Genomic DNA, 13,814 nt, shown 5'->3' with positions numbered 1-13,814 from the left:
CATGCAAATTTCCTCTCATGCATATTCATTGTGGATATCCTGAAAACCCGACTGGCTGGGGGGGTCCCCAGGACAGGGTTGAGAACCACTGACATAAATAATATTTTCTTAGATTACTCCTGCGTCTACCCCCTTTCACCCTCATTCCATGATTCCTAGTTCCAGAGCCTCTTTTCCATTGACAGAGGCCCAACTCCTGTGCATGTAAACCATGGAGATATTTAAATGTCTCTATCTTATCTCCCCTGTCCTGCCTTTCCTCTAGGCCAGTGATGGCGAACTCCAGTCCTCGAGTGCCACAAACAGGCCAGGTTTTCAAGATATCCACAATGAATATGCATGAGAGAGATTTGCATGCAATGCCTCCATAGTATGCAAATATATCTCATGCATATTCATTTTTGATATCCTTAAAACCTGGTCTTTTTCTGGCACTCGAGGACAGGAGTTCGCTATCACTGCTCTAGGCCTTCAAGTATTCAGTAACAGGATTTATTTTTGAACAGTAGCTGACTTGTGCAGTGTGTTTCTTTTACTGTAAGAAGCAAAAACTTTTACAGGAAGTCTTAGGGTCTTTAAATATACTACTTTTCCCCTCCTCTTGGAAGAACCCAGAAGCATGGGTCAGAACGTGACCCCATTACTCCCCAGTGAGCTTCATTAGCATTCAGGACCAAGGCTACTAACCTAATGGCAATAGGCTGACAACACATTAGAACCCTGAATTTTAAGGAGGATTTGGATTTTTCTAGTAAACCCTTGGAATTTAACAGTTGTATTGTACATCTTCTACATAATGACAGATTGATATACAATAAAGAAAATGTTTTGCTAACCCTAGTCAAACATCAGCTGTGCAAACCACTGTGGACCAGGGTAGCACCTAGTTTTTCCTCCTGTTTTCAGCTCATTTAATGGCATAGCTAATGCCTTGTCACTGCAAAAATCAAGTATGTGTATTACAAACTCCAGAACAGAAACCAGTACTCACCCGATTGGGGTCTATACCATTGACCTGACGCAGCTGCTCAAGCATCCACTGTGACCTTCTCACAAAGCAAGAGGATCCTTCAAACTGCTTGACTTTTGTGATGGACACCTGAGTTGGTTTCTTGTTGGTCACTGCAAGAACATAAATATGACAGCTATTTAACTGCAAATTTCATGTTTATAATTGACTGCTATAAAATCCTATTTGAATTCTGGGCTTTTATAGCAAGAGCATCAGTAGATCACGGAAAATGTCCTTATTGCACAGACCAGTATAGCTCTATTAATTTCTTAGCACGGGGCTTTTTGTTTTCAAATCAAATTAACAAGGGGCCTCGTGAGCCCCCTCCAGCATAACACTGGCATATAAGCAAGTCATGCCCAATTCTTTTATTTATTTTTCAGTAAACTCTTATGGAATTTTATTTTTTTAAATGAGGAATGAAGAGGAAAATAAACATCCTCATTAATTCAAGAAGAATTTGATTGAATTAGATTGGTAATAACGTACTTAAATCCTATTAAGTACAAGTAAGAGAAAATATGAAGAAGTTACAAACTAAGTTGTGTTTATATAAAACAATGGTATTATGCACTTCAAGGATAGCCTCAAACTGCAGTGCTCAAATTAGCCAACCCTAATGAATGTCTTCAAGATTCTCAAAAATATGGGTGAAAAATGCCTGGGAATTTGTTTCACTAGGGGATGCTGGGCTAGATGGACATTTAGTCTGTTTCCATTAGGCAGTTCTTATGAAGAACTTCCTCATAATTAAAGAATAGTTTATATATTATTAAAAAACCTTTTGACTGGATCTACTTCATTCTTGCCTTTCAGTCATGGCTAGACTGGAATTATGTAGCATACAGTTCAATATAGTTGAGCTGGCATCTCCCTGTAAAGTCTAGTTACTGTGTTTTAAGATTATCTGAAATGAAATTATAATGCAGCTTCAAGTAGGTTTCAGAATTACTAGATGAGTTTACTAATAATTTTGCATATACTTTGCCAGTGGTATACATAATGCTAAAGATATTTCATATATCAAAGCCATGATCTCAAAAAAGGTAACTAAACTCCACACTAAGCAAATCTATGCACAAGGTGCAGTCACTTGCTCAAAGTCACAAAGTGAGTGATGGATAGGAAAAAGAAAATTGAGTCTTCTGTGCTCTAACCCAGGAGTGGGCAAACTTTGGGCTTGAGGGTCACATATGTGCTCTAACCCAGGAGTGGACAAACTTTGGGCTTAAGGGTCACATTGGGAGCCTGGTCCTAGTAAAGGAGGCCCCAATAAGGGTCCCTCCCCCCTGTAAGTCTGTCACAGGAGTGGTCCCCCTCCAGAGTCTGTCCGATGGTAACATCACTTCCGGCCAGATAATGTTATTTCCAGATGGAAGTAACACATATTGGCTGTTGGCTTAGAACCTGCTTCTCCTTCATGGGCCAGACTGAAACTTCCCACATGCTATTGTTTGCTAACTCTGCACTAACCACTATGTACTATTCTGCCAGTCAATTGCACCATAATCTGCATCATGGCAGCATACAAAAGCATTCAGCAACAGCCATCACTTGGGCTCAGTCATAAGAGTCCCAAACTGTGTATATCTAATCAGAAATAAGAGTCAAACAAACAAGCTCTCAAAAGCTAGTCACAAATGTATTGCTATAGTGCAGTATAAATGTATCACCTAAAAGTTATTTGTTGACCCTTATTTCTACATATCTAAACAGCAATACTTAGATGTCACTGCAGGTGGGACTAAAGGTCTACCAATATCACATTTTAATTCATGTCAGGTTTACATATTAGATTAAATAAAGCACAACAGATATTACTTTAACATTTAATTAACTGAATAACTGTATTTTCATAATGGGTGAGAAATAGCTAATGTGTACATATTGTAAGAAATGACTCAGACCAGCACAATGTCAATATTTATATTTTATGCAACGAAATGGAGCCAATCCCAGAATCCTGGTGAAGTTTCAAAGTGCTTGATTTTTACTCTTCCAACAATCTAACCAGCAAAATTAATTACATATATTATCATGCACTTCACGGGAGTTCATCTGTTTTTCTGAGCAGGTGATATGCTCCACTGTGTGCACAGGTTGGCTCATACCTCTTGCTGTGTAAAAGATTAACATTCTCATACTTTCAATAACAGGAAATGGAAGCTTCCTGTATTACATGCATGCACTCCCTAAAGAAAAGCAAAGGAACAGGATTTCCTTGTTCCCTACAATAAGACCATAAAGTACATACACAGTGACACAAAACATGAAGGCTCATTTTTCTTCATCCCCACTGTCTCATCTCCCCTTAGGACTGCACCAAAGGTATAAAGCATCCCTCGTCCTCAGAAGCAAGCAAAAGCTCTTGCTACTTAACAGCTAAGAATCAAGTAACATGAGTAGGAAAGCAACAGGAAGTTGTGTTTGAAATAAGACTGGCTACAATGGATTACTGCAGGACAAGGACACAGAGAGGGCAGTAATAAGGCAAGGGAGCAGATGATGGGTCAATTTGAAAATATGGGTCGGTCAAGAGGTCCATATATGCTGACAACTATCATGTTATATTACCACGTTAAGTCATTCTTCTCTAACCATATAATCTTTCTGTGTTGGCCTGTAATAGAGCATATTCTCTGTAAGTAAAGGATAGAAAATACAATAAATAGCAAACAGGAACTAGTAGGTCTATCTCTGGTAGCCTGAAGCCACTTCATTACATTATTTATGTTTTTGTTCATATGTATGAAGGGAAATTCTGATTGATTACCTAACAGTGAATTTTTCCAGCCTTTTCTAAAATCTCTCTCTAAAGCGTTATCTGCATTTATCACCGAATATGCTCCTGTTCAGTCCAAAAATGAAACTGGAAAACAGAATAAGCAGCAAGGTTATGGAGGCAAAATCACCACACACTCTTAGAACCCACACCCCTGACTTTAATGGATAACCACAATATGAAGTTATTTAGTACACAGCAAGTCTCCAGTATTTAAAAGCAACAACACTGATTTTGCCTTTTGCTTCACTCTCTTATGTGAATTACAGGATACATGTATTGGTATTGTATTCTCACTTTGGTTTTCTTCACATAGCTGTATAATCATCTGAACTTCATGGTTCCCCAACTACACAATGAAATTATGTGTGCTGAAATATAGAACGTATAAAAAAAAAAAAAGATTGCAAGACTTATCTAGTATACCCATTTTCCATAAGCAGCAGGACTGAAGTTGGGGAGGCTGCTGGGAAATGAGTTGAATGGCTGGTCCCTCAACTAATGAGTCACCGAGAGCATTTTTAAAACTCGTGGGCTAGGTATGCAGACCTTGCAATACAGGAGATCACAACCAGTCTTCAAATTTTAAAAATACTTGCATGCAAGGTACTAGCATTAGGGAAGCCAATTAAAAAAAAAAGAGAAATGAATACTTACCTGATAATTTTCTTTTCTTTAGGACAATCAGATGAATCTATAAGAAGTGGGTTATGTACCTCTTCCAGCAGACAGAGATGGAGCAAACTGACATCACAGTAATACACCCCTGGAACGACATCAGCCTGCCAGTACTCTCTTCAAAAGAAAGTGTGGACAGACTAGCAAAAAACTCAGCCTTCAGGCAACACTAACCTCAGACAAGAAGGTAATAACACTAGTCCAGGGACTGGAGTAACACTTACTAGTAATCCCTGAAACATGTAGGCACACAGGAGGATTATTATGCAAGCATCCGGCAGCCAAGGGAGGGAAGCTGGATTCATCTGACTGTCCTAAAGAAAAGGAAATTATCAGGTAAGTGATTCCTTATTTCTTAGCGCCCAGTCAGATGAATCCAGAACAAGTGGCATGTACCCAAGCTACTCCCGAATAGGGTGGGAGGCTGCCCACGGTCCAGTCAAAACCGCATGCGTAAAGGCCACATCCTCCAGGGCCTGAACATCCTGATAATACCTGGGAAAGGTGTGTAAGGAGGACCACATCGCAGCTCAGCAAATGTCGACTTGAGACAAAAATCTAACTTCTACAAATGACACTGCTTGAGCCCTAGTGGAATAAGCCCTAACCTGACTAGATAACGGCTTCCCAGCATCCTCATATGCAGCTGTGACTATCTCGTTAATCCAGCGAGCTATCATTGCCCGTGAGACTGGCTCTCCCTGTCAAATACCTCTGTGCAGGACAAACAGGTGATCCAACTTCCACAAAGGCTCAGTAATTTCCAGATATCTGACAATATGCTTCTTGACATACAAGGGTCGTAACAGATGACACTCCTCTACATCTCTCTCTCTCTGTCCAGAGACAGCAGGGAAATGGACTGAATGAAAAGAAACTCAGTGACCACCTTTGGTAAAAAGGAAGGAACAGAACGCAGCTGTACCGCCCCTGGAGTCACCTGGAGAAATGCCTCCCGGCAAGACAAGGCCTGCAGTTCGGAAACCCTATGCGTCAAATTACCACAAGAAAAACTGTTTTCAAGGTCAGCAACCACAAGGACAGAGTACATAGTGTTCTAAACATAGGGCCAGCCAAAAACTTCAAAACCAAATTAAGACTCCATAGGGGCATCGGAAACCGCAACTGAGGGCAAAGATGTCTCACTCCTTTCAGAAAAAGGGCCACATCAGGATTAGCCGATAAGATTCTGCCATTTACCTGACTCCTGAAACAGACGAGAACTGCTACTTGAACCTTCAAGGAATTAAAAGCCAAGCCTTTAGTCAAGCCATCCCTCAAAAATTCCAAAATAAGCGGAATACTGACCAAGGAAGAAAGAGTACTTCTATCCTCACACCATGCCTCAAACATTCTCCAAAGCCGCACATAGGCCAAGGAAGTGCAGAACTGTTACCCTTGGCCAGCCGTGTTTGCACCCCGTGGCTGGCCACCCATCCCGGGCTGCTCCTCCGATGTCGTTTCCTTGAAGACGCAGCCGACCTCCGAAATGCTGCCATGCTATGCCGGGGACATCGCAAGACTACCTGCCTAGGCGCATGCATGCGTGGCGGTCAGATCCTTAAAGGGCCAATAGTGGGAAATTCAAATGGCGCCTCCTAATGATGTCATAGAGCTTCCCTATATAAGGACAGCTCTGCCGTTCATCTGACCCTTCAGTAACAGGTTCCTTGAGCACTGTCCTGACGCATTCTCTGTGGTCCTCTTTCATTTGACTTGGCCTGTTCCTCATGCTTACCTTGCCTGCTAGCCGCCTGTCTTGACTTGGATTGCTTCTCGGACTGTGCCTGCTTGCTGCATGCCCTGACATGGATTGCCTCTCGGACCTTGCCTGCTTGCCACCTGCCCTGACTCGGATTGTCCTTCGGATCTTCTATCTGCTGCCTGTCCCGACTCTGGACTGCCTCATGACTAACTGTCGACTGGTGCCGCCTGCTGACGGTGAGGACTGGTGGAATTCCTCTTCGGAGGCTGCTACACTCTCACCTGAGCCCAAGGGTCCACGTGAATAACAGATTTCTGAGGCTATGGACCCGGCGGATCTCTCAGGTTGGCAAGCCATTCCTGGCCAGGCTCAAAGCATCCAAGAGCAACAACAGTGTCTGTATTCCTGGCAAATTCCTTGGAACGTCTCAGCGCTCGGCTGGACGCCACAGCGGTTCCAGTACCTAGTGCTCCCCTGGAGACCCCCTCCAATGGCTGCTGCTCCTCCTATGATCCATCTACCAGTATCACCTCGATAAACTGGAATCCTGGCCCAATGTCGTGGATTCCTGAACCAGTGTTTTATGCATTTCGCCCTCCAACCGACACAAGTTTTCCTCCGACTCCATCAAGTCTGCCTTCATCCTCTCTCTCCTGGATGGGAAGACCCTAGCATGGGCCTCTCTCCTCTGTGGGAACGTGGAGGTCCTCTATTACAAAATCTGCAAGAATTTGTTAAAACCTTCAAGCACTTATTTGATGAGCCTGGTCGACTCACTGTAGCGAGTTCAGATCTGCTACATCTCCACCAGGGGGCACGCCCGGTCATGGGTTATGCCATAGAATTCAGGACTTTAGCCACCAAACTAAATTGGAGGGAGAATATTCTTCGATGCATATTTCTGAAAGAATTATCCTCCTGAATAAAAAATGAACTTGCCACCTGAAAATTGCCAGACTCCTTAGAAGAACTGATTAACCTGGCTGGGCGAATTGACCGTCGTGTGCAACAGCAGGCTCGGGAGGTTAAACTGCATCGGCCAGTACTGTTGGCTCCAGCATTCTCTCGCCTCGAGTAGAACCGGTACCTACTACCTCTAACACTCCCGGCTCGGTATGAGTAGAAGAACCCATGCAGTTGGGACGAACTCAACTCAAGACAGAGGAGAGGATTCGCCCCCATATCTTAGGTCTCTGCTTCTATTGCGGTGGTGCCGGGCACCACCTAGTACAGTGCCCACAGAAGCTGAGAAACGGGCGAACCTAGGATCTGGAGGGGAGATGCTCCTGGGGTCTTATCACGCCAGCTCCCCAACTCATCCTACCAGTCACTCTAAAATCGGACTGGCAAGAATACACCTCGCTAGCTCTCGATTCCGGAACTGGAGGAAATTTTATTACAAGGGTGCTTGTGCACTCTCTGGATATACCCACAGTGAATCGGGAAAACTCGCTGATAATCTCATCCATCCACAGAGATCCCCCCTTCTGGGACATATTACCACCAGCACAGCCCCTCTCCAGCTTTGCACTGGGATTCTCCATACTGAGGAAATCACCTTCTTGGTTATCAAAAAGACTACCCACCCCATTGTCCTGGGCCTTCCCTGGTTGCAACGCCATTCTTCGTAATTTGATTGGGAATCCTTGCAACTTGCTAAGTGGGGCCCATAATGCCATGACTTCTGTTTGGAGCAAGTTCAACCACTCTCCACACTGCCGGTGGCCACGGCTTTACCAAGTCTGCCACCACCATATGCTGACTAATCTGACATGTTCTCGAAGACTAAGGCCAAAGAATTACTTCCTCATAGGCCCTATGATTGTGCCATAAATCTGATGCCTGGCAGCACTGAAACAGAGGCCATGTCTCAGTATATCAAGGAAAACCTAGATCAGGGATTTATCAAGCCTTCTACATCCTCCGCAGGAGCAGGTTCCTTCTTTGTCTCAAAAAAGGATGGTTCTTTGCAGCCTTGTATAGACTATCATGGCCTTAATGTCATAATTAAGGACAACCACTATCCTCTACCTCTCAACACTGAATTGTTCGATCGCTTTCAGGGAGCTCGACTATTTACCAAACTGGATCTTCGGGGGGCTTACAATCTCGTGCGTATAAAACCCGGCGATGAATGGAAAATGGCCTTTAACACGCGAGACGGACATTATGAATATTTGGTAATGCCCTTTGGACTCTGCAATGCCCCCACTGTTTTTCAAAACCTCATGAACGATGTGTTCTGAGATCTTCTATATTGCTGTGTGGTAATTTGTCTCAATGACATTCTTGTCTTCTCTAAAGACCTGTCCTCTCATCGTCATCACGTCTGTCTTGTATTACATCGCTTACGAGAAAATAAACTATATGCAAAACTTGAAAAATATATCTGAGGAGGAGAATTTACCATTCATTGGGTTTATAGTTTCGAGTTGTGGGTGCCACATGGATCCTGAAAAGGTCCGTAGCATTTTGGACTGGCTTCAACCCACAGGTCTTCGCGCCCTGCAGAGATTTCTGGGCTTTGCAAATTACTACAGCATTTTCATCCCACATTACTCCAAGATTACTGCACCAATTATGGCTCTCACCAAAAGGGGGCTAACACAAAGGTTTGGTCCCAGGAGGCAGTTGAGGCCTTCCATGAACTGAAGAAGGTCTTCCTTCATAAACCATGTCTTCATCATCCAGATCCAACTTGTCCCTTTATACTGGAATTTGATGCTTCCGATTCCGGAGTAGGAGCTGCTCTCAGCCGGCATTCAGACTCTGGAATCCTCCATCCCTGATCCTTCATGGAAGTTCTCTCTTGCTGAACGCATCTATAGGATAGGAGATGAGGAGTTTTTGGTCATTAAGTTAGCATTAGAAGAGTGGCGACAGTGGCCCAGCACCAGATTACCATATATACTAACCACACACACCTTAAGCAGGTACAACACTTAAATGCTTGACAAACCCATTGGTCCCCTTTTCTTTACTCGTTTTAATTTCGAGATCTATCGCCCTGCCTCTAAGGACACTCGAGCAGATGCGCTATCCCATGTGCCCATGAAAATAAAGAAGTTCTGCGGGAACCTCGGCATCCTACTGGTATCCTCGTTGACTGTTCCCCTCGGGAAAACAGTTATACCACACCGTCTTTGGCTTAAGGTCCTGAAATGGGCTCATGACTCACGAATAGCTGGACATCTGGGATAAATAAGAACTCTTGATCTCCTTCAATGATATCACTGGTGGCCCCATATGCAGAGGAACATGAAAGCCTACGAAGAATCATGTCCTACTTGTGCTCAACAGAAGCCCTTGGTAGGAAGGCCTTGGGGACTATTGCATAGGTTACCCCCTCCAAAGGAACCCTGGATGTACATATCCACAGATTTTGTGGTGGACCTTCCCCTGTCCGATGGCAATTCTGTAATCTGGGTAGTTAGTTATCGACAGGTTTTCAAAGATGGCACACTTCGTCCCCCTCCCTGGCCTTCCCTCTGCATCTGAGTTGGCCCACTTGTTCATCTCCCACATATTCCAGCTACATGGACTACCTAAACACATAGTTTTGAATAGAGGGATGCAGTTCGCAGCCAAGTATTGGCATTCCCTTTGTCAAAAATTCAACATTACCCTAGACCATACCACAGCGTATCATCATCAAGTCAATGGCCAGGTGGAAAGGACTAACCGAACACTGAAAATGTTCCTAAGAGCTTATACTAATGAACTACAGAATGACTAGGCCTCTCTTCTACCATGGGCTGATTTTTCACACAACTCCCAACATTAGTGCAACCACTGGGGCCTCACCTTTCCAAATTGTGTATGGGAAACAGCCTCTACCCCCGCTATCCCTACCACCATCCCTACCACTATCTGTACCATCACCTGCAGCCCAACTCACAGCCCAAACACTCCAGGAACCTTGGGGATGTACTGAAGATATGCTTAACAGAGCAGCACAGAAAGCGAAGAGAACCATGGATGTACACCATCAATCTGCTTCCCAGTTTAAACTGGGGATAAAGTGTGGTTAAGCACCTACCACCTCCGGCTCTGTCTATCCTTGATGAGACTAGCACTCCGATACATAGGTCTCTTTTCAGTTCTTCACCAAGTTGGGCCGGTGTCTTATCAGCTATGAAAGACACTGGCCCAACTTCACCAAGTTGGGCCGGTGTCTTTCATATATCACTTCTTAAGCCACTAGTTCTCACATGGCTAACCCAGAAGCTCCCAAAATCACCAGTCATCTCCTCCGAGAATCACATTTACCGAGTCAGGGAAGTACTGGACGTACGATGAAGGAACAAGAAATGGGAATACCTGCTTTCCTGGGAAGGTTTTGGTCCCAAGGAAAATACATGGGAACATGCCTCTAATATCCTAGATAAAAATCTTCTAAAGACTTTTCATGCATCCCATCCTAAAAAACCGAGACCTCGGGGAAGGGGTTTTAAAAGAGGGGGCACTGTTACCCTCAGCCAGCCGCATTCGCATCCTGTGCTGGCCACCCATCCAGCGCTGCTCCTCTAACGTTGTTTCCTCGAAGACATGGCTGACCTCCGAAACGCTGCCGCACCGTGTCGGGGACATCGCAAGAATGCCTGCCTAGGTGTGCGCGCGCGGCAGTCAGATCCTTAAAGGGCCAATGGCAGGAAATTCAAACGGCGCCTCCTAATGATGTCAAAGAGCTTCCCTATTTAAGGGCCGCTCTGCCATTCATCTGACACTTCAGTAACAGGTTCCTTATGCCTTGTTCTGACGCGTTCTCCAGAGTCCTCTTTGGTTTGACCTGGCCTGTTCCTTGTTCTTGCTTTGCCTGCTAGCTGCCTGTCCTGACTTGGATTGCTTCTTGGACCTTGCCTGCTTGCCGCCTGCACTGACTTGGATTGCTTCTTGGACCTTGCCTGCTTGCCGCCTGCACTGACTTGGATTGCTTCTCGGACCTTGCCTGCTTGCTGCCTGCCCTGACTTGTCTTGTCTGCTTTCTGCCTGCTGACTCGGATTGTCCTTCGGATCTTCTACCTGCTACCTGTCCTGACCCCGGACGATCGACCAGAAATCGGAGCGGCCTCGGAGGGAACTTTCTTTCCACCCCCCCGCACCTTCCCCTCCCTTCCCCTCCCTAACCCACCCCCCCCCCCCCCCGGCCCTATCTAAACCCCCCCTAACTTTTGTTGTCAGATTTACGCCTGCTGAAAGCAGATGTAAATCTGCGCGCGCCAGCAAGCTGCTGGCGCGCCATAACAACTATTAAGCCAAATGGAACTGGTAATTAATATTGAAAAGACAGAATTCAAACACCTTGAAAGAAAAACCACTGAATTAATACAGAATCCCATCAAACTTAAAAAGGATCAGATAGTGGAACTAAAACGAAAAAGCCAGAAACCTAGGTGTAATAATTGACAATGAACTCAATCTTAAGCAACACATATCAGTGAAAGTTAGGGAAGGTTATGCCAAACTTATGGTGCTTAGAAAGCTAAAACCCCTATTAACCCAAGCGAACTTTAGAACCGTTCTTCAAGCACTTATATTCGCGAGCACAGACTATTGTAACACACTCTTCCTTGGATTACCATATACAACACTAAGACCACTACAAATCTTACAGCACTCTGCAGCCAGAATTCTAACAGGAAAAAGCAGAAGAGATCACATCACTCAAACACTCGCTGAATTACACTGGCTGCCAATTGAACAAAGAGTGCAATTTAAAACACTATGCACAATCCACAAACTAATCTATGAGGAAAATACTGACTGGCTAAACACTGCACTATGACTACATGTCCCCAAGAGAAATCTAAGATCAGCCAATAAAGCTCTACTAACCATTCCCTCTGTAAAGACAGCAAAACTGACGCAAGTAAGAGAGAGCACTATCCCTAGCTGGTCCAATATTATGGAACACACTACCACTCGAAATAAGACTAATGAAAGATCTAAAACTCTTTAAAAAAAGTTTAAAAACATGGCTCTTCAAAAAAGCTTTTCACAATGAGAGTGGGGAGTAAGGAATACTAGCGGACAAGAAAGAGAACTCCGGCACACTTAAATCAACAAATAGCAGTTATCCCTCCTTTATTATTTTTTCTCATACCTAAAGATTAATTTAAGAGTACAGTATTCTCATATATGGATATCCTATTATTCATATAAATGGAATTTCCAATCCACAATCCAAATAGCGTATATTATCTGAATCATGTAACCAAACTGTATTGGCACCTACTAGCTAATTTATAATCCTAACCAAACTTATTTATGTGCCTATCTGTAAACCGTTGTGATGGTATACTACTAAACGACGGTATAGAAAAGTTTTAAAATAAATAAATAAAATAAATAACCCGACCCGGGGGCTGGTCCGGAGGCCTCGACCACGCCCCCAGGCCGGCGCCATACCCCCGGTCCCACCCCGAACCGCCCCGGACACGCCCCTCCCTGCCCCTTTTACAAAGCCCCGAGACTTACGCACGTCCCGGGGCTGTACGCGCACCGGAGGCCAATGCAAAATAGGTGCGCAGGGCATTTAAAATCCGGCCCTAAGTGAACTTAATAGCAGGTAATGGACTTCTCCTCCAAGAACTTATTCAATCCTTTTTTAAACACCACTATACTAACTGCACTAACCACATCCTCTGGCAACAAATTCCAGAGTTTAATTGTGCGTTGAGTAAAAACGAACTTTCTCCGATTAGTTTTAAATGTGCCCCATGCTAACTTCATGGAGTGCCCTCTAGTCTTTCTACTAGCCGAAAGAGTAAATAACCGATTTACATCTACCCGTTCTAGACCTCTCATAATTTTAAACATCTCTATCATATCCCCCCCTCAGCCGTCTTCTCCAAGCTGAAAAGTCCTAACCTCTTTAGTCTTTCCTCATAGGGGAGCTGTTCCATTCCACTTATTTTGGTAGCCCTTCTCTGTACCTTCTCCATCGCAATTATATCTTTTTTGAGATGCGGCAACCAGAATTGTACACAGTATTCAAGGTGCGGTCTCACCATGGAGCGATACAGAGGCATTATGACATTTTCCGTTTTATTCACCATTCCCCTTTCTAATAATTCCCAACATTCTGTTTGCTTTTTTGACTGCCGCAGCACACTGAACCAACGATTTCAATGTGTTATCCACTATGACGCCTAGATCTCTTTCTTGGGTTGTAGCACCTAATATGGAACCCAACATTGTGTAATTATAGCATGGGTTATTTTTCCTTATATGCATCACCTTGCACTTATCCACATTAAATTTCATCTGCCATTTGGATGCCCAATTTTCCAATTTCACAAGGTCTTCCTGCAATTTATCACAATCTGCTTGTGATTTAACTACTCTGAACAATTTTGTGTCATCTGCAAATTTGATTATCTCACTCGTCGTATTTCTTTCCAGATCATTTATAAATATATTGAAAAGTAAGGGTCCCAATACAGATCCCTGAGGCACTCCACTGTCCACTCCCTTCCACTGAGAAAATTGTCCATTTAATCCTACTCACTGTAGTGTGTTTAATTATTGCCCAATAAACAATATGGGGTAGATTTTATAAAAGTATGCCCGCACGTAATTTTGTTCGCGCACCAGGCGCAAACAAAAGTACGCTAGATTTTAATAGATATGCGCAT

At 44.0% G+C, this 13,814-nt stretch overlaps 1 protein-coding gene across 2 annotated transcripts in view; it reads right to left on the bottom strand.

The window, feature by feature from the left end:
• STXBP6 (syntaxin binding protein 6) overlaps positions 1-13,814 on the bottom strand; it is a 281,082-nt gene that overhangs the window by 81,630 nt on the left and 185,638 nt on the right. For both annotated transcript variants that reach the window (XM_029599020.1, XM_029599021.1), the window contains exon 3: positions 992-1,122. In XM_029599020.1, the coding sequence (XP_029454880.1) occupies positions 992-1,122 (131 nt within the window). The remainder of the gene's footprint in view (positions 1-991; positions 1,123-13,814) is intronic.

The sequence above is a fragment of the Rhinatrema bivittatum genome, chromosome 4, assembly GCF_901001135.1.
Source record: "Rhinatrema bivittatum chromosome 4, aRhiBiv1.1, whole genome shotgun sequence".
In the NCBI taxonomy this organism is placed as follows: Eukaryota; Metazoa; Chordata; class Amphibia; order Gymnophiona; family Rhinatrematidae; genus Rhinatrema; species Rhinatrema bivittatum.
This window is presented reverse-complemented; position numbering and strand designations above follow the sequence as displayed.